General features: G+C 37.2%; 1 protein-coding gene across 1 annotated transcript in view; it reads left to right on the top strand.

Moving 5' to 3' along the window:
* The window catches only part of WNK3 (WNK lysine deficient protein kinase 3), a 150,705-nt gene that overhangs the window by 83,165 nt on the left and 42,108 nt on the right, over positions 1 to 25,432 (top strand). The window contains exons 10-11 of the mRNA XM_032592193.1: positions 3,989 to 4,053; positions 19,669 to 19,816. Coding sequence (XP_032448084.1) covers positions 3,989 to 4,053; positions 19,669 to 19,816 — 213 coding nt within the window. The remainder of the gene's footprint in view (positions 1 to 3,988; positions 4,054 to 19,668; positions 19,817 to 25,432) is intronic.

Raw genomic sequence — 25,432 nt, 5'->3', positions numbered from 1 at the left:
GGATTATTTTTTTATTTTTATTTTTTTAATTTTTTTTTTCAACGTTTATTTATTTTGGGGACAGAGAGAGACAGAGCATGAACGGGGGAGGGGCAGAGAGAGAGGGAGACACAGAATTGGAAACAGGCTCCAGGCTCCGAGCCATCAGCCCAGAGCCCGACGCGGGGCTCGAACTCACGGACCGCGAGATCGTGACCTGGCTGAAGTCGGACGCTTAACCGACTGCGCCACCCAGGCGCCCCTTAACAGGATTATTAATGCTACTTTGTGTCCTCAGAATCATGGCTAATAGTCGGTTCATGTGTCTTTTCATATGATAGCTTCAAATCAAGTTCTCTCATAATATTTTGAGGAGTTTCAAAACTAATATATACAAATAGATGCTGGGCTATTTTTTTAGATGTCTTTCGGATTTAATTAAATGTTCCATTTTTACTTTTGTCTAAAATGACCATAATGTTGTGCATTGAAGTAATGGGAATCTGCCCTGTGTTTACCAGATTTGAGGGTTGATAAATCTGTAAAAAGTTGAATTTATTTTTTTCTTATTACCAAAGCAAAATGAATATAGATAAGCTTAACACCTTGTCATATATTCTTCCAGACCATTTTATATGCTTAAACATACATGTAATTTTAATGTAACTATAGTATACATACTTTTATAATTTTTTCTCACTTATAAGATAACCCATATATCTGTCACTGATAAGATAACATGTAAAATACAATTATTTATTTAATGGAGCAAATAAAGGAAACAAGTGTCTAAATTTTTTGCTCTTTGCAATTATATTCGTGTTGTGAGGAACATTCTTGTAGCTAAATCATGCTGTCTACTCTTAATTATTTCCTTTGTATACATTTTTAATTATTGGGCAAATTTCTAGAAATGTAATTGCTACATGTTTGTAAGACTTATGCATTGATTGTCAAATTACTTTTCAAAAAGGACTAACCAGTTTACAGTCCCACCAGTGGTTTATGAAAATACCTATTTTCCTGTACGCTTAGTATTTGATATCCTTTGGAAGTTTTAAATTGTAAAATGTATGTAGTAACATCATAAAAAGTAGTAAGATTGGAAAAAATCACTAGAATGCTATTTCCTTGACATGGCAGTGATTATATTTGTTATAGTATTCCTGGCTTTTGACACATGTGTAAGTGGTTGTATTTACATATACAGTTTTGTTTTCTACTTTTTGTCATTCATTAGTGATTTTCCCTGCCTTTACTTGGCTTTCACAATTCTAGTATTTATTGGCCACACAATAGTACAATAAATATTCATATTTACCTAACTCTTCCCCTATTCCTGAACAACTAATTTGCTGCCAATTTTTATTATGTATAATAGCACAATAAAAACACAGAGGTATCTATCATTTATTGAATATTTACTATGAAACAAACTTTATACTATGTACTTTTTTCTTCCTTTGTATTATTTCCTTAGGATTTGTGTCCAGGATTCGTAATAATGGATCATGAACATTTTTATGGCACAGCCTTTCTTCTTATGTCAGTGTTTTCTTTCTTATTTCTTTCTGCCTTAAAACATTATTCGAAGCCTAAAATGTGCCAGACACTGTGGTAAGTGGTAAGAGGAACTGAGAATACAAAGATAGCAGAGTCCTTGGAGTCAGACATTAAACATATATGATAAAGAGGGACATGATAAAAGGCATTGCTGGATGATGGTCCATCGATTTATTATTTGGTTGGTCATTCTGTCCATCCATTCGTCCATCCATCTATCCATTTATGCACACATGATTTTCCCTGTGAAGCATGGGAGAACTAGTTGCAGATATAATGCCCTTTTACTCCTAAATATTTCAGTATAAGAATAAGGACATTTTTTTAACCACAATACAATGACAAAATTCAAGGAATTTAATATAAATATATTATTATTACTTAAACCATTGTCCACATTAAAATTTCACCAATTGTCCAATTAATGTCCATGTAGGCAATTTTGCTCCCTTGATTTAAAATCTAATTGAAGATCATGCATTGCCTTTAGTTGTGTTGTCTCTCTTGTCTCCTTTAATCTAGAACAGTTCCTCAGCTTTTCTTTGTCTTTTATAACATTGATATTGTTTTGAAGACTAAAGATTGGTTATTTTGTAGAATGTCCTTCAATTTGAGTTTGTTTGAAATTTCGTCTTGTTCAGATTCAGATGATGCATTTTTGTCAGGAATACTATATAAGCAATGTGTTCTTTGCACATCATATCATATTAGGAGGTATGTGATGTCAGTTTGTCCCACTATTGCTGAGGTTAAATCTGATTCCTTATTTAAGATGGGGCCTGCTGTATACTGTATAGTTTTCTAGTATAAAGTGACACTTGCTATATGCTGTATGGTTTTCTAGTATAAAGTGACCCTTTTTGTTGCTTTTATAATTAATCAGTAATCTGTGGGGAGATATTCTGAATCTATGTAACTTTTACCCACCTGTTTTATCATCCATTGATGATTTTATGATTTCATCATTCCTTGTGTTTATTAGTTGCCTTGTGCTGCAAAGACTTTGTATCAGTATGAACTCGTGTATTTTTATTTTATTGAATGGGTTATATTCTGGTTACTATCATTATTTATTTTGATGTCCAAATCGTCCCATATTTGGACAGTGGGAACCCCTTCAAGCTGACTCCTATATATTTTTGATATGTTCCCATCATTCTTTGAGCAGTTCTTTATTTTTTGGCATAACAAGATGATCCAGCTTCATCTTGTACTTTCTTTGCCCCAATGTTGGAATCAGTCATTTCTCTAGGAAACCTTCATCCCTTATTGTTTAGAAAACAAGATATGAGATAAGGTATATGTTGTTTATTTTTAAAATATTTCTTAATGTTTATTTTTGAGAGAAAGAGAGAGTGATCAGGGGAGGGGCAGAGAGAGAAGGAGACAGAGGATCCAAAGCAGGCTCTGCGTTGACAGTAGAGAACCCAATGTGGGGCTTAAACTCACGAATCGTGAGATCATTACCTGAGCCGAAGTCTGACGCTTAACTGACTGAGCCATCCAGGCACATGTTTTTTAAAGAGTACCCAAAGTGATTTTGCTGGACTATCTGGAACCTACTATGATAGAAGCTTCTTATATAAAGGAGTTCCATCCATAGAATGGACAGGACTGAGGAGGAGTTGAAATAGACTAGGAAGATGAAGGAACATGAGTAGAGTCACAGCATATGGAAGAGCCCAACTCATTCAAAGGAGCTACAGTTCAGTGTGGCTTCAAGTAGAGGAGTCTAGAGAATGTGGCAGGGACCAGTTCACTGAGGACTTTGCCGTCCAAAGGAACTTAACCTTATTTATAGGGAACCATCATAGAGGGTTTAAACTTGGTAGGGCAGACATCAGTTTTGGTAGATTTGCGTTTTAAGGTCACTGGGCTATCACCAGTGGCAGTACATAGGATGGATTAGATAAATGTTTACAATTTTTTTTCCAACATGGTTGGCATTTTCCTTCTTAGAGGGCTTAAGCTTTTCTCCTAGAAGCCAGTATTGCAGCTGCTGATACTAACACCTCAAAGGGATAGTTGTCAGCAGTTTAGTGTAAAGAGAGTGAGAAAGAGCCAGAACATGCAATAAGGGAAAGTTTGATTCATTTATTCATCTATTTGTGAAATGGCAGCAACTCTCCCTTTTAGTACTGGTTTTTCCATCAGGCCTGGAAGCTGAGTGTTGATGTTCTCCATTGAAAAATAACACAAACAAAGGTATATAAAAGAATGCTATCTTTTTTAATGGAAAATCTTAATGAATATGAATACTGCTACATTTTATTTTTCTTTGTCTTTGGTAATAACATCAAACATTCCATAATGTGGACATTCTACCTAGTTTGTGAGTTAACTAAAATATGAAATGTAAAAACCATGTTTTTTGAAATAATAGCAGATTGCATTTTTAGCTTGAAGCCTGCTGTTATAACAAGTTTTATTTCTGTACTATTTACAGCCTATATCCCAGGCAGTTGGAGTTGAACAACAAGCAACTCTTCTAAAACCAGATTTAGTTAGAAGGTGAGTATCTTCAAATTAATACCATGAAAACAATGAGTATTTTGAAGTATTTGGACTCAATAGGTGTGTAGAGTATCTTGATTCAAGAAGCTTCTGTGTTCTTATATTTGTATGTTCAATAAAAATAGTAGGTATTATTTTTACTTTTTTATGTTAATGATCATATGGATTGTTAATTTAGTGACTGTGTTTTCTTGTTCTCATTATTATAATATTCTGTTCTTAAGAAAAGCTTATAAGGGTTAAAAAAAAGAAAAATGGAATAGTATAATATAGAGTAAAATTCCAGCTAATCTAAAGAAATAAATTACAACCAGGTATATAATTGTGTTATTATTTGGTAGTTGTAAATTAATATTTTCTCTATATTGTTCAGATTAGATAATTTTTATTGATCTCGCTTCAGGCTCACTGATTTTTTTCCTTTGTCCTATTCATTCTGCTATTGTGCTAATTCAATGAGGTTTTTATTTCTATGATTGTACTTTTGTTCCAGTTTTATGGAGAAATAGTGGACATACCTGACTGTATAAGTTTAAGGGATACACCATGCTGGTTTAATTTACATTTACATTATGAAATGGTTACCGTAGTAGGTTCAAGTAACATCCATCTCATATAAATACAATAAAAAGAAAAAAAGAAAGAAGGGAAAAAATTTTCTCATTGTGGTGAGAACTCACAGGATTTCCTTTCTTAACAGCTTTTCTATATATCACACAAAAGTGTTAACGATAGTCATCATGTTGTACATTACACCCCCAGTACTTATTTATTTTAGAACTGGACATTTGTACCTTTTGACTATGAACTTCCAATTTCCCCTCCCCTCACCCTCTGCCTCTGGAAACCTCTGATCTCTTTTTCTGTGAATTTCTGTGGATTTTTTTTGTTGTATTTTGGTTTTTGGTTATTTTTAGATTCCACTTATGAGATTATATAGCATTTATCTCTCTCTCTGACTTATTTCACTTAGCTTAATGCCTTCAGAGTCCATTGATGTTGTTGCAAATGGTAGGATTTCCCCTTTTTATGGCTGAATAATATTCTTGTGTGTGTGTGTGTGTGTGTGTGTGTGTGTGTGTGTGTACACCACAATTTCTTTATATATTCATCCATCTGGACAGTTAGGTTGTTTCCATGTTCTGTCTTGGCTATTGTAAATAATGCTATGAACACAGGGGTGCAGATTATCTTTTGGAGTTAGTGTTTTTGTTTTTGGGGGATATATTCCCCAAAGTCAAATTGCTGAATCATATACTAGTTCCATTTTTTAAAATTTTTTGATGATCTTCCATACTGTTTTTCATAGTGGCTGGACCAGTTTACAACCCCACTAACTGCACAACAGTTCTCTTTTCTCCACATCCTTGCCAGCATTTTTTATCTTGTCTTTTTGATGATGGCTGTTCTAACAGGTGTAAGGCAATATTTCTAGAGCTCACTTTGCCCACACCCAGGCAAGTAGCTGAATCACAGCACCACCCATTGTGGAAAGTGCTTTCCAGCCCTATTGGAACAGAAGGTCTAGCAACAACTTCTGGAAGCTGTGGGGCCCTGTGGCACTTGAGCCAAGAGGCGAGTGGGAAAAGTTGATTGCCCCCAGAATAAAGCCAGTACTGAGTGTAAAACATTCCTGTGCTATGCATGGGAAAGGGGATTGATTCATAGCCAAGGCTGAGGGTAGTTCCCAGTCCCTCCCAACCAGAGAATCTGTTTGGGAAGTTGATAGTAGCCTGGAGGGGCCTCTCTTCCTCCCACTCAGGCAAGGGAACTAAAACATAGCCCCACCATCTGTGGAAAGTCTTCTGACCCCATCTGACCAGAAGGGTGGCAACAACTACTAGGAACTATATGGTTCAGCAGCAGTTGAGCCAAGAGGCAGGCAAATAGAGCCAATAGTTTGCAGAACACGGCCAAGAGCTCTGTTTGTTCAGGGAACTTGGGGTGTGGGTAGGCTTGTGAGTTAGAACAAAGAGTTTCATCAACTTTAGAGCTGCTTCTTCCCCTGTGTCCAGGTAGAGAATCTGATCTGTACCCCTACTCATTGTTGAATAAAGTCTTCAGCCTGTCCCACCAGAGAACCTAACTAGAGCACATCAGTAGCTGCATAAGCCATTCAACAGCCCTATGGCATTTGAACAGGGAACATAGCCTCTGGCTTCCCCTCTCTGCAGAGCAAAATTGGTGGCCTTGCCTGACCAGGGAATTCAGTGCACACACTGGCTGGATTTGAGTCCCTAAACAATGAGCTACACAGACCACAGTTCCCATCCTGCTGCCCTGCCAGGTCAGGCATGCTAATTCAGATCTGCAGTCCTGACCATCTAGTAAACCTGACCATAGAATCCAGGAAACTATGGAGCCCATCCTGCAACCTCACTTGGATAGGAAACCAAGCCAAAAGTCTGATCCAACTGTTCTCAGCCATTGGCATACCTCCCTTCCCTGTCCTCAGAACTCGAACAGTTGCCTTCCCCAAAATGGACCATAATAGCAGGCCCCCTGCACAAAGACATTACTAGCAGACATATCCAAACAGAGCTGACTGGTGAAGAACTGCCTCTGCCAAAGGAAACCTGTGAACTCTGGAAGAGGAGCCTAATTACTCAATTGTGCAGATACCAATGTAAGGAATTAAGGATTACAAAAATCAGGTAAATATGAAACAACTAAGGAAAACTAATAAACCTTCAATAACTGACACTAAGTAAATGGAGATCATTTAAAAAAATTTTTTTAAACATTTATTCATTTTTGAGAGACAGAGAGAACAGAGCTTAAATGAGGGAGGGGCAGAGACAGAGGGAGACAGAATCCAAAGCAGGTTCCAGGCTCTGAGCTGTCAGCACAGAGCCTGACACGGGGCTTGAACTCACTGACCGTGAGATTATGACCTGAGCCGAAGTTGGACACTCAACTGACTGAGCCACCCAAGCACCCCCAGGAAATGGAGATCTTGAAACTGACAAAGAATTCACAATTTAAGGAAATTTCAGGAACTGTAAGAAAACACAGACCAGACAACTAAATAAAATTAGGGGAAAAAAATCCATGAACAGAGTGAGAAGTTTGACAAGGAAATAGTAACCATCAAAAAAAAAAAATACAGGGGTGCCTGGGTGGCTCAGTTGGTTGAGTGACTGACTTCAGCTCACAGTTTGTGAGTTTGAGCCCTGCATCGGGCTCTGTGCTGACAGCTCGGACCCTGGAGCCTGCTTCGGATTCTGTGTCTCCATCTCTCTCGGCCCCTCCCCTGCTCTCTCTCTCTCTCTCAAAAATAAATAAACATTAAAAATTTTTTTTAAAAAAATCCAGAAATCCTAGTGGTGAAAAATACAATGTAACTGAAGAATTCCACAGAGAGTTTCTAAAGTAAACTAAACCACGCAGAAGAAAGAATTAGTGACTTGTAAATAAGACATTAGAAATTAAGCAGAGTAGCAAAAATTAAAAAAGAGTGAAGCAGAGTGAAGAAAGCCGATGGAAGTTAGAGGACAAAAAGAAAAGAAACAATATTTGCATTAAGGGGGTTGCCCAGATGTCTCGGTAGATTTAGCATCAGACTCTTGATTTCGGCGCAGGTCATGATCGTGTGGTTCGTGAGTTCAAGCCCCACTGGCATTATCTAGATACCCAAACCAGAAAAGGATACTACTAGAAATTAAAATGATAAGCCTATTCCCTGATTTAGATGTAAAAACTCTCAGTAATATACTAGCATACTGAGTTCAACAGCACATTAAAAGGATCATATACTTTAATCAAGTGACATGTATCTCTAGGATGCAAGGATGGTTCAACAAATGCAAATCAATCAATGATTGGATTGAAAGAAATTAATCATATGATCATATTAGTAGAATGAAAGAGAAGAATCATATGATCATCTCAGTAGATACAGAAAACTCCTCTGACATAAATAATCATAGTAAAAACTCTTAAGAAATTAGACCTAGAAGGAACACATCTCAATATAATAAAGGCCATGTAAGACAAATCCACAGCTAACATCTTACTTAGTGATGAAAGGTTGAAAGCTTTTCTTCTAATATTAGGAACAAGACAAGGGTACCCATTCTCACCACTCTTATTCAACAATACACTAAAAGTCCTAGCTAGAGAAATCAGGCAAAGAAAGAGATAAAAGGTATCAATCCCATTTACAGTAGCATCCAAAACAACAAAGTACTTAAGTGTTAAATTTAAAGAGGGGGGAGATTTCTACTCTGAAAACTACAAGACATGGGTGAAAGAAATCAAAGAAATCACAAGTAAATAAAAAGGTCTTCTGTGTTTATGGCTTAGCAGAGTGAGTATTGTTAAAAATGTCAGTACTACTGAAAGCCATTTATAGATTCAATGCAATCCCTGTAAAGATTCCAGTGGCATTTATCATAGAGGAAGAAAAATCACTCCTAAAATATATATGGAAGCAGAAAAGACCCTAAATAGCCAAATAAATCCTAAGAAAGAAAAAACAAAGCAGGAGGCATCACACTTCGTGATTTCAAGCTATACTATAAAGTTATAGTCATCAAAACAGTATCATACTGGCATAAAAGCAGACAAATAGACCAATGGAGCACAATCAGGAGCCCAGAAATAAACCCAAGCATATACAGGTCAACTATTATGTCACAAGGGAGCCAAGAATACTCATTGGAGAAAAGAAATGGGGCTGGGGTAATTGGATATACACAGGTAAAAGAATGAAACTGGATCCATATCTTATACCACTCACAAAAGTTAACTTGAAATGGATTAAAGACTTAAATGTAAGACGTGAAGCCATGAAACTCCTAGAAGAAAACACAGGAATAAAGCTCCTAGACATGGGTCTTGGTAGTGATTTTCTGGATATGACACCTAAAACATGAGCAACAAAATAAAAAATAAACAAGTGGGACTACATAAACTAAAAGACTTCACAACAAAAGAAACCATCAACAAAGTTAAAAGAATACCTATGGAATAGGAAAAATATTTGTAAACTATATATCTGATAATGGGTTAATATCCAGAATATATAAAGAACTCCTACAACTCACAATAAAATCAATAACCCAATTAAAAAGTGGACAAAGGACCTGAATAGACATTTCTCTAAACAAGATATACAACAGGCCAACAAGTATATGAAAAGATGTTCAACATCACTAGTCACTAGGGTAATGCACATAAAACCACAATGATATCTTACTAGTCAGAATATATCCCCGACTTGGTTCTACAGATGAGCAAAACCATTGTTTGGGATTACTGCTTGAGCACTGCAAGTATGAATTTGGTCTGCCAAGATCCGTGTGCTGGCCTTTGAAAGCCCCTCTTTCCCTGTCATACTCGAATTCCCAGTGGTGGAGCCCTGCAGATTCCCCTGCAATACCTGTGGTGCGAGATCAAAATAGGGGCTCTGATAAAGCAACCCACAATGCTGAGGGAGGGCTTGTTTTCCCCCCAGGTTCTGTTTTCCCACTGGATGTACTGGAGGCTCAGGAGAGAACTCTTCACATGTGCTGGTCTCGGGGAGGTGCAACATGACCAATGTATAGCCACTTCTCTTACCCTTTTAATCCAGTCTGATGTGGTCTCTGTGGTGCAGAAGGTTGCCTCAGCTTCACCCCCTTGTTCTAGGATTCTTTCAGTGGTATATTGTTCTTGAATAGTTATTAGTTGCTTTTGTGAGCCAAGTCGGAAACAACCTATGTTGCCATCTAGGTGATGTCACTTCCTTTGTGCTTTATTTTTAGGAATTCCACTTAACTCTTTTAATATCTTCTATTTTTCTTTTTAAAAATTTTTTTATTAAAAAAATTTTTTAATGTTCGTTTATTTTTGGGAGAGAGAGAGAGAATGAGCAGGGGAGGGGCAGAGAGAGAAGGGGACAGAGGATCCAAAGCGGGCTCTGCACTGACAGCCTGATGCGGGGCTCTAACTCACAAACTGTGAGATCATGACCTGAGCCGAAGATGGACACTTAACCGACTGAGCCACCCAGGCACCCCAATATCTTCTATTTTTCTATGAGATTTTCTGTTTCTGCATTTGCTTCAAGGTTATTTGTAATTGTTCATTGAAGCATTTTGGTGATGGCTGCTTTAAAATCCCTGGCAGATAATTCCAATATCTAATTCAGCCTGTTGTTGGCATCTCTTGATTGTATTTTTACATTCAGATTATGATTTTCCTGGCTTTTGGTATGACAAGGAATTTTCATTTGTCTTCTGGACATTTTGGATATATTTTGGGAGACTCTGGATCCTATTTAAATACATTATTCTATTTTAGCAGGCAATTACCCTATTTAGATGCATTGGTCCTGGTCTACTTTTGTGGGCTGTGGTTCTAATGACAATTTAGTTTTCAGAGTCTTTGTAGTACTAGTTAGGTCTGCTTGGTTCATCTGACAGCACTGGGCCCCACTGCTGCTGACCTGGGCCAGAACTCCAGGCCACATGCTACTAGTGGAACTCCCACCAGTGTTACCAGGGGAGGAAAAAGCCCACCTGAACTGCCTTCTGCTCGGTTGGGGGTCAGGACATTACTGGGCTTGTGCTGCCTTTGCCTTTGAGCCTTTTGCCTTTGAGTCAGGAGATGCTGAGCCTGGACTGTCTTGTCACTGGACTGTCTTGTCACTGGGTGGGGAATTGGGAGATGCCAAACTGATTTGTTTTTCCACAAGTCCTGGGAGTCCCTAGTTAGTCCACCTTCAAATTTTCATCCTTCAGTACCCAGCTGATTGTGCACTCTATTATTTCCACATTATTTAGTTATACTTAAGAGGAAGAACAGAGAGAATTTAATTTCTGCCATCTTGTCCCAAAACCTCACCTGGTGTTTTAAGATTACTTTGAAATGTGAATGATATAGCCCCATTGACTAGAATTATGTCCCTTTTATCTTTTTTTTTTAAATTAATGTTTATTTTTGAGAGAGAGAGAGAGTGACAGAGTGCAAGTGGAGGAGGGGCAGAGAGAGAGGGAGACACAGAATCCAAAGCAGGCTCCAGGCTCTGAGCTGTCAGCACAGAGCCTGACACGGGGCTTGAACTCTTAAACTGTGAGATCGTGACCTGATCCAAAGTCTGACACTCAACTGACTGAGCCACCCAGGCACCCCTCCCTTTTATCCTTTGAAGGTGTAATTTGTTACTGTTATTTCTTTGTATATTAAAAAACTAAGAGCAGTATTAATGTATCTTCCTCTACCACTCGTGTTTATGCAAATGTTTTTCACGTGGACATAGGAAAAATTTTAGGAGTTTTATATTTCCTTTTGTATCTTTATATGAATATATCATAAGTAGCTTCTAAGAGAAAGTACCTAAAAATTAATTCAAAAGATACGTTTTTGCTGCTAACAGATCTTCTCATTTAATTTTCAAACGTCTTTATTGGAATTTTTCTATTTATTGAAATATCTTCAAACTTATTAAAGAAAATACTGAAACATGCCCTGACACAAATAAACTGAAAGCTGCCCTTTCATATTGATGTGAACCTGCAAAATATAACTGGTTAGAATTAATCACATTGAACCATTTTGACATCATTCATTTTTATTTTTTTTACTAGAATTGTAGTGTTTTATTATGTACTTGTTTTATTGAGGTATAACTGACATACAAACTTATATTAGTTTCAAGTATACAACATAATGATTTGATATTTGTATATATTGCAAAATGATCACCACGGTAAGTGTAGTGAACATCTATCACCATACAGAGTAACAGAATTTCTTTTCTTATGATGAGAACTTTAATCTGTTAGCAACTTTGAAATATATAATACAATATTAATAACTGTAGTCACCATGATGTACATGACATCCCAGGAATTGCTTATTTTATAACTGGAAGTTTATATCTTTTGACTGCCTTCACCCATTCTGCCCAACCCAATTTCGCATGTCTGACAACCTCTGGCAATGATTAATCATTAATCTGTTCTGTATATATGAGTCTGCTTGGTTTTTTTTCTTTTAATTCCACATATAACTAAGATCATATGATATTTGTCTTTCTCTTTCTTATTTCACTTAGCATGAGAAACATAGTGAGGAAAATAGTGTCCTCAGGGTCCATTTATGTTGTTACAAATAGCAAGACTCCATACATTTTTATGGCCAAATAGTATTCCTGTGTGTGTGTGTGTGTGTGTGTGTGTGTGTGTGTGTGTACGTACACACATGGGTATGTGTAAACATGTATATACCATATTTCCCTTTTTCCTTTAAATATGTGTTTTTTTTCATTTTTTTTAACATTCAACGTTTTATTAGTTTCAGTTGTACAACATAGTGATTCAACAACTTCAAACGATTCACAGTGCTCATTATGACAAGTGTACTCCTTAATCCCCATTACCTATTTAGCCCATTCCCCTCACCCTCTTCCACTCTGGTGATACTCACTTTGTTCTTTATAATTAGGAGTCTGTTTCTTCATTTGTCTCTCTCTCCTCTCTAAATTTTTTTCCCTTTGCTCATTTGTTTTTCTTCAGTTCCACATATGAGTGGAATTATATGGTATTTGTCTTTCTCTAACTTATTTTGCATAGCATTATACTCTCTGGCTCCACCATGTCATTGCAAATAGCATGATTTCATTCATTTTTATGGCTGAATAGTACTCCATTGTATATATATACACCACCTCTTTTTTATCCTTTCATCAATCAATGGACACTTGGACTGCTTCCATAATTTGGCTATTATAAATAATACTGCAATAAACATTAGTATGCATGTATCCCTTTGAATTAGTGTTTTTGTATTCCTTGGGTAAATCCCCATTTAATGTAATTGCTGGATCATAGGGTAGTTCTATTTTTAACTTTTTGAGGAACCTCCATAATGTTTTCCACAGTGGCTGCAACAGTTTTTATTCTCACCAAAAGTGCAGTAGGGTTCCTTTTTCTCCACATCCTCACCAACACTTGTTGATTCTTCTGTTGTTGATTTTAAGCATTCTGGCAGGTGTGAGATATCTTATTGTAGCTTTGGTAACATTTCTCTGATGATAAGTGATATTGAACATCTCTTCATATGTCTGTCGTCCATCTGAATGTCTTCTTTGGAGAAATGTTTGGTCATTCCTTCTGCCCATTTTTAAATTGGGATTATTTGTCTTTGTGGTGTAGAGTTTTGTAAGTTCTTTATATATTTTTAGTACTAACCCTTTATTGAATATGTCATTTGCAAATGCCTTATCCCATTCAGTAGGTTGTCTATCAGTTTTGTTGACTATTTCCTTGGCTATGCAGAAGCTTTTCATTTTGATGTAGTTCTAATAGTTCATTTTTACTTTTGTTTCTGTTGCCTCAAGAGACACCCTAGAAAGAAGTCGCTACAGCCTGTGTCAAAGAACATACTGCCTGTGATCTTTTCTAGGATTTTTATGGTTTCATGTCTCATGTTTAGGTCTTTAATTCATTTTGAATTTATTCTTACATATGGTGTAAGAAAGTGATCCAGTTTCATTGTTTTGCATGTTGTCCAGTTTTCCCAACACCATTTGTTGAAGAGACATTCTTTTCCCATTGGACATTCTTCCCTGCTTTGTCGAAGATTCATTGACCTATAGTTGTGGGTTTGTTTCTGGAATTCTGTTCTGTCCTATTGATCTATGTGTCTATTTTTTTTTTTATTTTTTTTTCAACGTTTTTTATTTATTTTTGGGACAGAGAGAGACAGAGCATGAACGGGGGAGGGGCAGAGAGAGAGGGAGACACAGCATCGGAAACAGGCTCCAGGCTCCGAGCCATCAGCCCAGAGCCTGACGCGGGGCTCGAACTCCCGGACCTCGAGATCGTGACCTGGCTGAAGTCGGGCGCTTAACCGACTGCACCACCCAGGCGCCCCTATGTGTCTATTTTTGTACTGTTTTGATTACTACAGGTTTGTAATATAACTTGAAGTCTGGAATTGTGATGCCTCCAGCTTTACTTTTCTTTTTCAACATTGCTTTGGCTTTTCAGGGTCTTTTGTGGTTTCATACAAATTTTAGGATCATTTATTCTGGTTCTGTGAAAAAACATGTTGGTATTTTGTTAGGGATTGCAATGAATATGTAGATTACTTTGGGCAGTATAGACATTTTAACAATATTTATTCTTCTAATTCCTCAGCATGGAATGTCTTTCCATTTCATTGTGTCATCTTGGATTTCTTTCATCAGTGTTTTATAGTTTTCAGAGTACAGATCTTTCACCTTTTTGGTTAGGTTTATTCCTAAGTATTTTATTATTTTTGGTACAATTGTAAATGGGATTGCTTTCTTAATTTCTCTTTCTGCTGTTACATTATTGGTGTACAGAAATGCAACAGATTTCTGTATATTGATTTTGTATCCTGTGACCTTACTGCATTTCTTCATCAGTTACAGTAGTTTTGTGGTGGAGTCTTTTGGGTTTTCTATATTTTGTATCATGTCATCTGCAATAGTGAAAGTTTTACTTCTTCCTATCAATTTGGATGCCTTTTTATTTTATTTTTTTGTTGTTGTCTGATTTCTGTGGCTAAGACTTCCAATACTATGTTGAATAAAAGTGGTAAGAGTATACATCTTTGTCTTGTTGCTGACCTTAGAGGAAAATCTCAGTTCTTCCCCATTAAGTATGATGTTGCCTGTGGGATTTATGTAGATGGCCTCTATTATGTTGAGATATGTTTCCTCTAAACCTATTTTGTTGAGGGTTTTTCTCAAGAATTGATGTTGTACTTTGCCAAATGCTTTTTTTCTGCATCTATTGAAATGATCATATGGTTCTTATCTTTTCTCTTATTGATATGATGTAATACATTGAGTGATTTGCCAATATTGAGTCACTCTTGAAACCCTGGAATAAGTCCCACTTGATTGTGGTGGATGATGTTTTTAATGTATTGTTGGATTCAGTGTGCTAGTATTTTGTTGAGGACTTTTGCATGTATATTCAGCAGGAATAAGGGATATTGGCCTGTGGTTCTCTTTTCTATGGTGTCTTTATCTGGTTTTGGTATCAGGGTAATGCTGGCTTCATAGAATGAATTTGGAAGTTTTATTTCCTTTGCTATTTTTTGGCATAGTTTGAGAAGAGTAAGTATTAACTCTTCTTTAAATGTTTGGTAGAATTTGCCTGTGAAGCCATCTGGTCCTGGACGTTTGTTTGTTGGGAGTTTTTTGATTACTGATTCTATTCCTTTGCTGGTTATCCATCTGCTAAGATTTTCTATTTCTTCATGTTTCAATTTGGGGAGTTTATATGTTTCTATGAATTTATCCATGTTTTCTAGATTGTCCAGTTTGATGGCATATAGATTTTCATAATACACTCTTATAATTGTTCATATTTCTATAGTGTTGGCGGTTATTTATCCTCCCTTATTTGTGATTTTGTCTATTTGGGTCCTTTCTCCTTTTTTTTTGATAAGTATAACTAGAGGTCTACCAATTTTATTAATTTTTTTCAAAGAACCAGTTCCTGATTTCATTGATTTGTTCTATTGTTTCTTTAGTTTCTATATCACTTATTTCTGCTCTAATATTTATTATTTCATTCCTTCTGCTGGTTTTAGGTTTTGTTTGTTGTACTTTTTCTGTCAGAGAAACTGAGTGTAAGGTTAGGTGATTTATTTGAGGTTTTTTTTTTTTTTTTTTTTTTTTTTTGCTTCTTGAGGTAGGCCTGAATTGCCTTGAACTTCCCTCTTAGAACTGCTTTTGCTCCATCCCAGAGGTTTTGGAACCTTGTGTTTTCATTTTCATTTGTTTCCATGTGCTATTATTTCTTCCTTGATTTCCTGGTTGAGCCATTCATTGTTTAGTAGCATGTTATTTAACCTGCATGTATTTGTGATCTTTACAGATTTTTTTCCTGTGGTTGACTTCTAGTTTTGTAGCATTGTGGCCTGAAAATATGCATGGTATGACTTAAATCGTCTTCAATTTCATGAGACTTGTTTTGAGATCTAATATGTGATCTATTCTGGAGAATGTTTCATGTGCACTTTAAAAGAACATGTATTCTGCTGTTTGGGATAGAATGTTCTGAATGTATCTGTTAAATCCAGCTGTTCCGGTGTGGCATTCAAAACCATTGTTTTCTTGTTGATGTTTTGTTTAAATGATCTGTCCACTGATGTAAGTTGGGTGTTAAAGTACCCAACTATTATTGTATTATTATTGATTTTTATGTTTGTTATTAACTGTTTTATGTCTTTTGTTGCTCGTAAGATGGGTGTCCTAAGAATTGTTACAACTTCTTGTTGGATATCCCCTTTATGATTATATAGTGTCCTTCTTTGTTTCTTGTTACTGTCTTTGTTTTAAAGTCTATTTTCTCTGTTATAAGTATTGCTCCTCATCTTTCTGTTGACATCCATTTTTATGATAGACATTTCTCCACCCCCTCATTTTCATTCTGCTTGTGTCTTTAGGTCTAAAATGGGTCTCTTATAAGCCACATATAGATTTGTCTTGCTTTCTTTCCATTCTGTCCTCCTATGTCTTTTAGTATATGTGCTGCCGATGTCTTTTGATTGGAGCATTTAGTCCATTTATATTCAAAGTAATTATTGATAATGTATTCTCATTTTATTATTTGTTTTGTGGTTTCTGAAGATTTTCTCTGATCATTTTCTCTGATCATTGATGATTTTCCTTATTGATATATTTGGATTTTTTCTCTTTGTTCTTTACATACTTATTAATGATTTTTGATACATGGTTAACATTAGGTTTGTATATAACCTCTTAAGCATATAGCTGTCTATATTAATTTTATCATCATTAAAAATTAGAACCATTCTTTACTTCTCTCCTGCCCACATTTTAGGTATATTTTATCATATTTCCCGTATTTACATATTTGACACATTTTCCTTTTATTTTGTGAATGCCTTGTCTGATTTTTGACAGAAATATTATTTTTTACTCCTTTTGTTTCCTACTTTTATACTGTCACTTTTGGTCTCTCCTTTCCACTCAAAGAGTCCCCTTAAATATTTCTTACAGGGTTGGTTTTTTGGTCATGAACTCCTTTAGTTTTTATTTGCCTAGGAAGCTCTTTATCTCTCCTTCTATTCTGATTGATAGCCTTGCTGAATAGAGTATTCTTAGCTACGGATTTTTCCCATTCAGCAGTTTGAATATATAAGGCCACTCACTTTTGGCTTGAAAAGTTTCTGCTGAAAAATCCCCTGCTAGCCTTTTTGGGTTTCTAGCCTTTTGGGTATCTTCTTTTGCCTTGCTGCTTTAAAATTTTTTTCTTTATCACTATATTTTGCCAGTTTAATTACAATATATCTTGGTGTTGACCTCCTTTTGTTAATTTTGATGGGAGTTCCCTGTGCCTCCTGGATCTGGATGTCTGTTACCTTCCCCAGATCAGAGAAGTTTTCAACTATTATTTTTTCAAGTAAATTTTGTACCCTCTTTTGTCTTCCTTCTTCTAGGACTCCTATAATATGAATATTATTACATTTGGTGGAGTCACTGTGTTCCCTAAGTCTGTTTTCATTTTTCATAGTTCTTTTCTCTCTTGTTCAACTTGATTACTTTCCATTATTCTGTCTTCTAGGTCACTGAGTTGTTCCTCTGCTTCTTCCATCCTGCTGTTCATTCCATCTAGCATGCTTCTCATTTGGTTTATTGAGCCCTTTATCAATGCTATTTTATTCCTTATCTCTGTGTTAAGGGTCTCACTGATGTCTTCCACTCTTTTCTCAAGTCCAGTGAGTATCTTTGTGATCATTACTTTAAATTCTCTATTGGGCATGTTACTTATTTCTGTTTTGCTTAGATCTCTGGCCATGGCCTTGTACTGTTCTTTAATTTGGGGTAAATTTCTCTGTCTTTTCATTTTACCTACATTTCTGTGTCCATTTGTCTGTGTTAGGAAATAAGCTACATCTTCTGTTCCTCAGGGTAATGATCTTACGATGAAGAGATCCTGTAGTGCCCTGCCATGTAGTGTCCCCTGTTTCCCTAGGCCTGGTGCTTCCTGGAGTGTCTCTAGTGTGTTCTGCATGTGCTCTTATGTTTTGTCTTTGCTGCTGTATCCTTTAGGTCAGTCGTCTATAGAGGCTTTGTTTGCCTATTACAAGGAATGTCTGGTCCCTGGACTGAATGTGGCACGTTTTAACTTAGGTGTGCTCTGGTCTGTTTGTGAAATGAGACCTGTTGCCACTGCTGCTGTAACTGAGGCTCCTCAAAACTCCTGAGTGGGAAGGTGTGGTGTGAGCAGGGTTTGGGGCCAGTTTTCTAGAGGAGGGGACTGCTAAGGCATCAGTGGAAAATGAGAAGAGTGGTTCCACTGGAATATGGGGGACAGGGCTTGGTGTAAGCGAGTGTTGGTGTTGTGTTGGTTCCTATAGGTGTCCCTGTGCTTATGCTTAGGGTCAGTGGAGAGAAATGGCACTGTCTTGTTATTTTCTTCCTGAAGATTTCTCTCCGTGAACACTGCCTCTCTTGGATGTGGTCCAAAATAAACAAATAACCCTCTCCACTGTATGTGCCAGGTACTTTTCATATCACTGTTTCTGTGCTGTATACCCACAGGTTGTTTGCCTGCCTTCTCTGCAAGAGCAACGTAATGCCCTCCATGCTGTATCCTAGCCAAGCCCAGTGACCTTTAAAACTCCAGACTTTATGCCCCTCTAGTTGCCAGCAGTCATGAAATTTGGCCCCTCTTGCTTTACAAGCCAATTGCTATGGAATTTGTTTCCCCCAAGCACTCCCCTGCGTGTTAGTCTGTCTCACCCTTCTCTACAACCAGTGCATTCTCTCCACTCCCATGGTCATGGTCCATTTCACTCCCCAACCACATCTCTGCACTTTTTACCTTCTTCCATGTGGCCTCTTTTCTACCTTTAGTTGTGTAGTATGCTCTGCCAGTCTTCAGGTCATTTTCTGGTGTATTTAGGATTATTTGATAGTTATCTGGTTGTATTTGTGGGACAAGGTGAGCTTAAAGTACTCCTACTCCACTGCTATCTTCCAACAACCCACTAGTACATTTTCTTCATTGGATTTTCATTTTTTGTTCTTTCTCTTGCCCTATTCCTTTCTTCCTCACTTGGTCTATCTATATATACCCTATTGATTTTTTTCACATAAACAGGTATATTTTGAGTGAAAATTGGTTTTTAGAAGTTTTATTTGAACAAATTAATAATATACCCAAAAAACAAACAAGATAAAGCTGATCAAGAGAATCCTCTGATAAAAGGTTCCACAGAGGTCCATCACTGACAGTGTTTTTCTTTCATTCCCACTAGTGTCGGGTGATTGCCAAATAAATACATATTATCTCAGTGTTTCATAATTTTTAAAAACATCTTTATTGAGATATAATTCACATACTATTAAATTCACCCTTAAATGGGTGTACAATTTGCTATTTGTATACTCTCACATATTATATTTCTTATTTATTTTCCTTAAATTCATAATGTATTATTTTATAATTGGAAGTTGTCTAGAATTTTGCTATGAGAATGGAATTATTCTAGCTATCATAGAATTTCCGATGATAATTCTGATTTGGGTTAAATATTGGGCTTTGAGAATTATGGCATAGTGTTTGCTCTGAGAAATTGAATAGGAGTTGCTTTTTTTTTTTTTTAAATAACTAGTCTGAATCAAGATGTGGCAGCTGTGAAGGAAAACATCAATACTCCTGATAACCTATATGGAAATGGCAAACAAGATCGGAGCAAACAAAGAAGAGCTTCCTGTCCTCGACCAGAGAAGGGGACTAAATTCCAACTTACTGTGCTTCAGGTGAGTGTGTAAATATTATTTGCTTAAGAGTGTGTGTAGAGGTCTGTGTTGACAGAGAGGGGCCATGTTTCTTAAGAGGTGAGTATAAAGCATGTGAAGCGCTAATGTTTCTCTCATTAAATTTTTTTCTGATAACAATATTATGTATTAGGAAGTATAGGCCAAATACAAGGAAGAAAATTAAATTCACTTTTTTCATCTTTTTTCTATATGTATGTATAGTATTTTACATTATTAAGGTTGTAATAGTACTAGTAATAGTAGCAAATGTTTTCTTTTTTGGTAGACACCTTAAATGTTATGCATTTGTTTTATCATTTAATCCTTCAGTAAACCTGTATGATAGGTGTTAGCATACTCATGTTTACAAATGAAGATATTGAAGATTAGAGGGGTAAAGCAATTTGCCTATGGTCATTGAACTAGCAATTGATAGTCTGATTGGAATCCAAACTTTAAAGCTGATATTTCTAACTAATTGGTATATACATCTTGGATGGATGCTTAAACCATTGTATAATTTCATATTCTTCCTTTTTTTTTGCTGAACACACACACATATATTTTAATTTCATTAAGTTTTTAATTTTAATTCTAGTATAGTTAACATACAATGTTATATTAGTTTCAGTTGTACAATATAGTTACTCAAAAATCATATATATCACTTAGTGCTCATCATAAGTGTACTCTTTAATACCCATCACTTATTTTATCCATCCCCCATGCACATGCCCTCTGGTGATCATCAGTTTCTCTATAGTTAGGAGTCTGTTTCTTGAGTGTCTCTCTCTCCTTCTCTCTTTTATTTTAATCTTCTGCTTATTTGTTTTGTTTCTTAAATCCTATATATGAGTAAAATCTTATGGTATTTGTCTTTCTCTGACTGACTTATTGCACTTAGCATTATATTGTTGAACTACATCCATTTTGTTGCAAATGACAAGATTTCATTCTTTTTTATGTCTGAGTAACCTACTTTGTATGTATATACCATATCTTTCAATTTTTTTTAATGTTTATTTATTTGTGAGACAAAGAGACAGAGACAGAGCATGAGAGGGAGGAGGGGCAGCGAGAGGGGGAGACACAGAATCTGAAGCAGGCTCCAGGGTCTGAGCTGTCAGCACAGAGCCTGATGTGGGGCTCAAACCCACAGACTGCAAGATCATGACCTGAGCTGAAGTCGGACACTCAACTGACTGAGCCACCCAGGCACCCCAACCATATCTTTTTAAAAAATTTTTTTAATGTTTATTTTTAAGAGAGAGAGTACATGTACATGATTGGGGGAGGGGTGGAGAGACGGGGACAGAGGATCCAAAGTGGGATGTCTGCTGTCAGCACAGAGGTTCAAACTCATGAACTGTGAGATCATGACCTAAGCCAAAGTCAGACGCTTAACCAACTGAGCCACCCAGGCACCCCATATCTTCTTTATCCGTTCATCAATCGATGGACATTTGTACTGCTTCCATATCTTGGCTACTGTAAATGCTGCTATTAACATAGGGGTGCATGTATCCCTTTGAATTAGTGTTTATGTATCCTTAATGTAAACACCTAGTAGTGTGATTACTGAATCATAGGGTACTTTTGTTTTTAACATTTTGAGGAACCTCCATACTGTCTTCCACAGTGGCTATACCAGTTTGCATTTTCAGCAACAGTGCATGAGGGTTCCCTTTTCTACACATCCTCATAAACACCTGTTGTTACTTGTGTTGTTGATTTTAGTCATTGTGACAGGTGTGAGGTGATATCTCATTATAGTTTTGATTTGCAATGCCATGATGATAAGTGATGATGAGCATTTTCATGTGTCTTTTGGCCTGAGTATCTTCTTTGGAGAAATGTCTGTTTAAGTCTTCTGACAACTTTTTAATTCGATTATTTGTTTTTGTATGTTGAGTTTTATAAATTCTTTATATATTTTGCATACTAGCCCTTTATTGGATATGTAATTTGCAAGTATCTTCTCCCATTCCATAGGTTGCCTTTTAGTTTTTTTTTCTTTTTTTTAATGTTTATTTATTTTTGAGACAGAGAGAGACAGAGCATGAACAGGGGAGGGGCAGAGAGAGAGGGAGACACAGAATCCGAAACAGGCTCCAGGCTCCGAGCTGCCAGCACAGAGCCCGACGCGGGGCTCGAACTCACGGACCGTGAGATCATGACCTGAGCCGAAGTCGGACACTTAACCGACCAAGCCACCCAGGTGCCCTGCCTTTTAGTTTTTTTAGTTGTTTCCTTTGATGTGCAGAAGCTTTTTATTTTGATGTCATCCCAGTAGATCATTTTTGCTTTTGTTTCCTTTTCCTCAGGAGATATAAATAGAAAGAATTTGCTACTGCTGATTTCAAAGAAGTTAATGCCTGTGTTCTCTTCTAGGAATTTTACAGTTTCAGGTCTCACATTCAGATCTTTAATCCATTTTGAACTTATTTATGTGTATGGTATAAGAAAGAGGTGGAATTTCATTCTTTTGCATGTTGCTGTCCAGTTTTTCCAACACCATTTGTTGAATGGACTGTCCTTTTACCATTGCATATTGTTTCCTGCTTTGTCAAAGATTAATTAACCCTGAAGTTGTGGGTTTATTCTGCATCTTCTATTTCTTTTCATTGGTTTTTGTGTCTCTTTGTGCCCGTACCATACTGTTTGATTACTATAGCTTGGGAGTATAACTTGAAATCCAGAATTGTGACGTCTTCAACTTTGCTTTTCCTTTTCAAAATTGATTATTTGCATCTATGTTCATCAGGGATATTGGCCTGTAGTTCTCTTTTTGACTGGTGTCTTTATCTGGATTTTGTATCAGAGTAATGCTGGCCTCATAGAGTGGATTTGGAAGTTTTGCTTCCTTTTCTATTTTTTTGGAATAGTTTGAGAAGAATAGGTATTAACTCTTTAAATTTTGTTAAAATTCACCTGTGAAGCCATCTGGTCCCTAACTTTTGTTTGTTGGGAATTTTTTGATTACTGACTCAATTTCTTTGCTGGTTGTCTCTGTTCAAATTTTCGATTTCCTTCTGTTTCAGTTTCGGTAGTTTATATGTTTCTAGGAATTTATCCATTTCTTCTAGATTATCCAATTTGTTGGCATATAGTTTTTCATAGTATTCTCTTGTGATTATATGTTTGATGTTGGTTGTTATTTCTCTTTTCTCATTTGTGATTTTATTTATTTGAGCCCTTTCTCTTTTTTCTTGACAAGTCTGACTAGAGGTTTAACAATTTTATAATTTTTTTCAAAGAACCAGCTCCTGGTGTCATTGATCTGTTCTATTGTTTGTTTTGTTTTGTTTTGTTTTGTTTTGCTTTGCTATGTTTTGTTTTTAGTTTCTATATCTTTTATTTCTAATCCCATCTTTGTTATTTCCATTTTTCTTCTGGTTTTAGGTTTTGACTGTTGTACTTTTTCTACCTCCTTTAGGTGCATGGTCAGGTTGTTTATTTGAGATATTCCTTCCTTCTTGAGGTAGACCTGTATTGTTGTAAATTCCCTCTTAGAACCACTTTTGCTACATCCCAGAGGTTTTGGATCATTGTGTTTTCATTTTCATTTGTTTCCCCGTACTTTTTTTTTTAATTTTTATTTTTTTAACTTTATTTTTTATTTTTTAAAATTTACATCCAAACTAGTTAGTATATAGTGAAGCAATGATTTCACTAGATTCCTTAATGCCCCTTACCCATTTAGCCCATCCCCCCTCCCACAACCCCTGGGGACTATGTGCCATCGAGGCCAGGCCATGAGTTTGGGCTCAATGTGCGATGGTGGCTGGGGATCGCAGTTGGGCAGGATACACGAGGGTGGTGGGTGTGCATAGCTGGATATGGTGCTGCTGACATGCCTGTTGCCCTTTGGCAGCTGTGCACCTATTGCTAGGCAGGGTACCTGTGTGTCTTTAACATAATTTGTCTTGAGTATAGGGCCAAAGCTTGCAGGCTTGGAGTAGGCAATCCTCAGCAGAACTCACGGGTGTGGAATACTGCTGGTGGGTTAGGTAGCAAGCGTCTGTGCAGTCTCGCCTTCTGCAGGTGTCTCTGTGCTTATGCTATGGGCAGGGGACAAAACTGGCATGTGCCAGCTCCCTCATTTTAGGAAAAGTCCCCAATACAGTCCAAAATCAGTATGAACAGATCTGACTCCTGTTTCCCCCAGCTTTATATAAGCTGCCATTTTTATGTTGCCTCTCTGCAGTTTGCTGTCTCTTTAAGGGTGGCAACCCACCTGTCATTCACCCACCTGGCTTGCCCAGTGCTGAGTCAGCTGACCTGTAAAGCTCCAGGTTGTAAGCCCCACTGGTTTTACAAACTCATAGAATGTAGTCCCTCTTGTGTGTGTGTGTGTGTGTGTGTGTGTGTGTGTGTGTGTGTGTGTGGTTGTTTAAGAGAGAGAACGCGAACAGGGCAGATGGAGAGAGAGAGAGAATATCTTTTTTTTTTTTTTTAAATTTTTTTTTTTCAACGTTTATTTATTTTTGGGACAGAGAGAGACAGAGCATGAACGGGGGAGGGGCAGAGAGAGAGGGAGACACAGAATCGGAAACAGGCTCCAGGCTCCGAGCCATCAGCCCAGAGCCCGACGCGGGGCTCGAACTCACAGACCGCGAGATCGTGACCTGGCTGAAGTCCGACGCTTAACCGACTGCGCCACCCAGGCGCCCCAAGAGAGAGAGAATATCTTAAGCAGACTCTGTGCTCAGTGTGGAGCCTGTTGCATGCCTTGATCCCATGCCCCTGGGAATATAACCTGAGCTGAAATTGAGAGTCCGGTGCTCAACAGACTTTGCCACCCAGGTGCCCCTGCCCCTCTGGTTCTTAGAGCCAAACTTTATGGGGATCAGTATTCCTCCTGTGAACTCCCTGGTGTGAGGGTCAGTTTCTCTGCTCTGTTTATGCACATAACTTTATTCCTTTTGTGGGCAGCCTCTTTGGCCTCTGACCTTCTTAACTTTTCAAATGCAGCTTCATCTCTAGTTGTGGAGTTTGTTTTGCCTGTCTTTGGATCACTCTCCAGTTTATTGACTTGGGTGTGGATGATATCTAGTTGAAAATGTAGGAAGGGTTGAGCTCTGCATCCTCCTACTCCACCGTCTTCCCAAGCTCTGACTCTCTTCTGACCATTCTGTAATGGGCTTATATTTTTGTGTTGAGTTTTAGAAGTTTTTCATATATTTTGTTTTTTTTAATTTTTTATTTTTTTAAGTTTTATGAGATATAATTGACATATAACATTATAAACGTTAAAGGTGTACAACATAATGATTTATGTAAATATTGATGTTTTTAAATTTTTTTTATACTTAAATTTTAGTTAACATTCAGTGCAGTGCAGTATTGGTTTCAGGAATGGAATTTTGTGATTGATTACTTACATACAAAACCCAGTGCTCGAGAAAGACCTCGGACTGAGACGGAGAGGGATCCAATCTCTAACTGCGGGGCTTTCTTCGGACTGGGGCCAGCTCCCTGTTCCCACAGCTGGGGAGGAGGGGAGCCACGCCTGGGTGCGATTGTAGGTCACAGGCTCAGTCTGCAGCTTGAGAAAGCGGTTCCCTCCCTGGAGGGCTCCATGATAGCATAGAACCTGCCTTCGTCCGCTGCCGC

The sequence above is a fragment of the Lynx canadensis genome, chromosome X (genome assembly GCF_007474595.2).
Source record: "Lynx canadensis isolate LIC74 chromosome X, mLynCan4.pri.v2, whole genome shotgun sequence".
Taxonomy (NCBI): Eukaryota; Metazoa; Chordata; class Mammalia; order Carnivora; family Felidae; genus Lynx; species Lynx canadensis.
The sequence above is the reverse complement of the archived record's forward strand: the minus strand, read 5'-3'. Positions and strand labels throughout refer to the sequence as shown.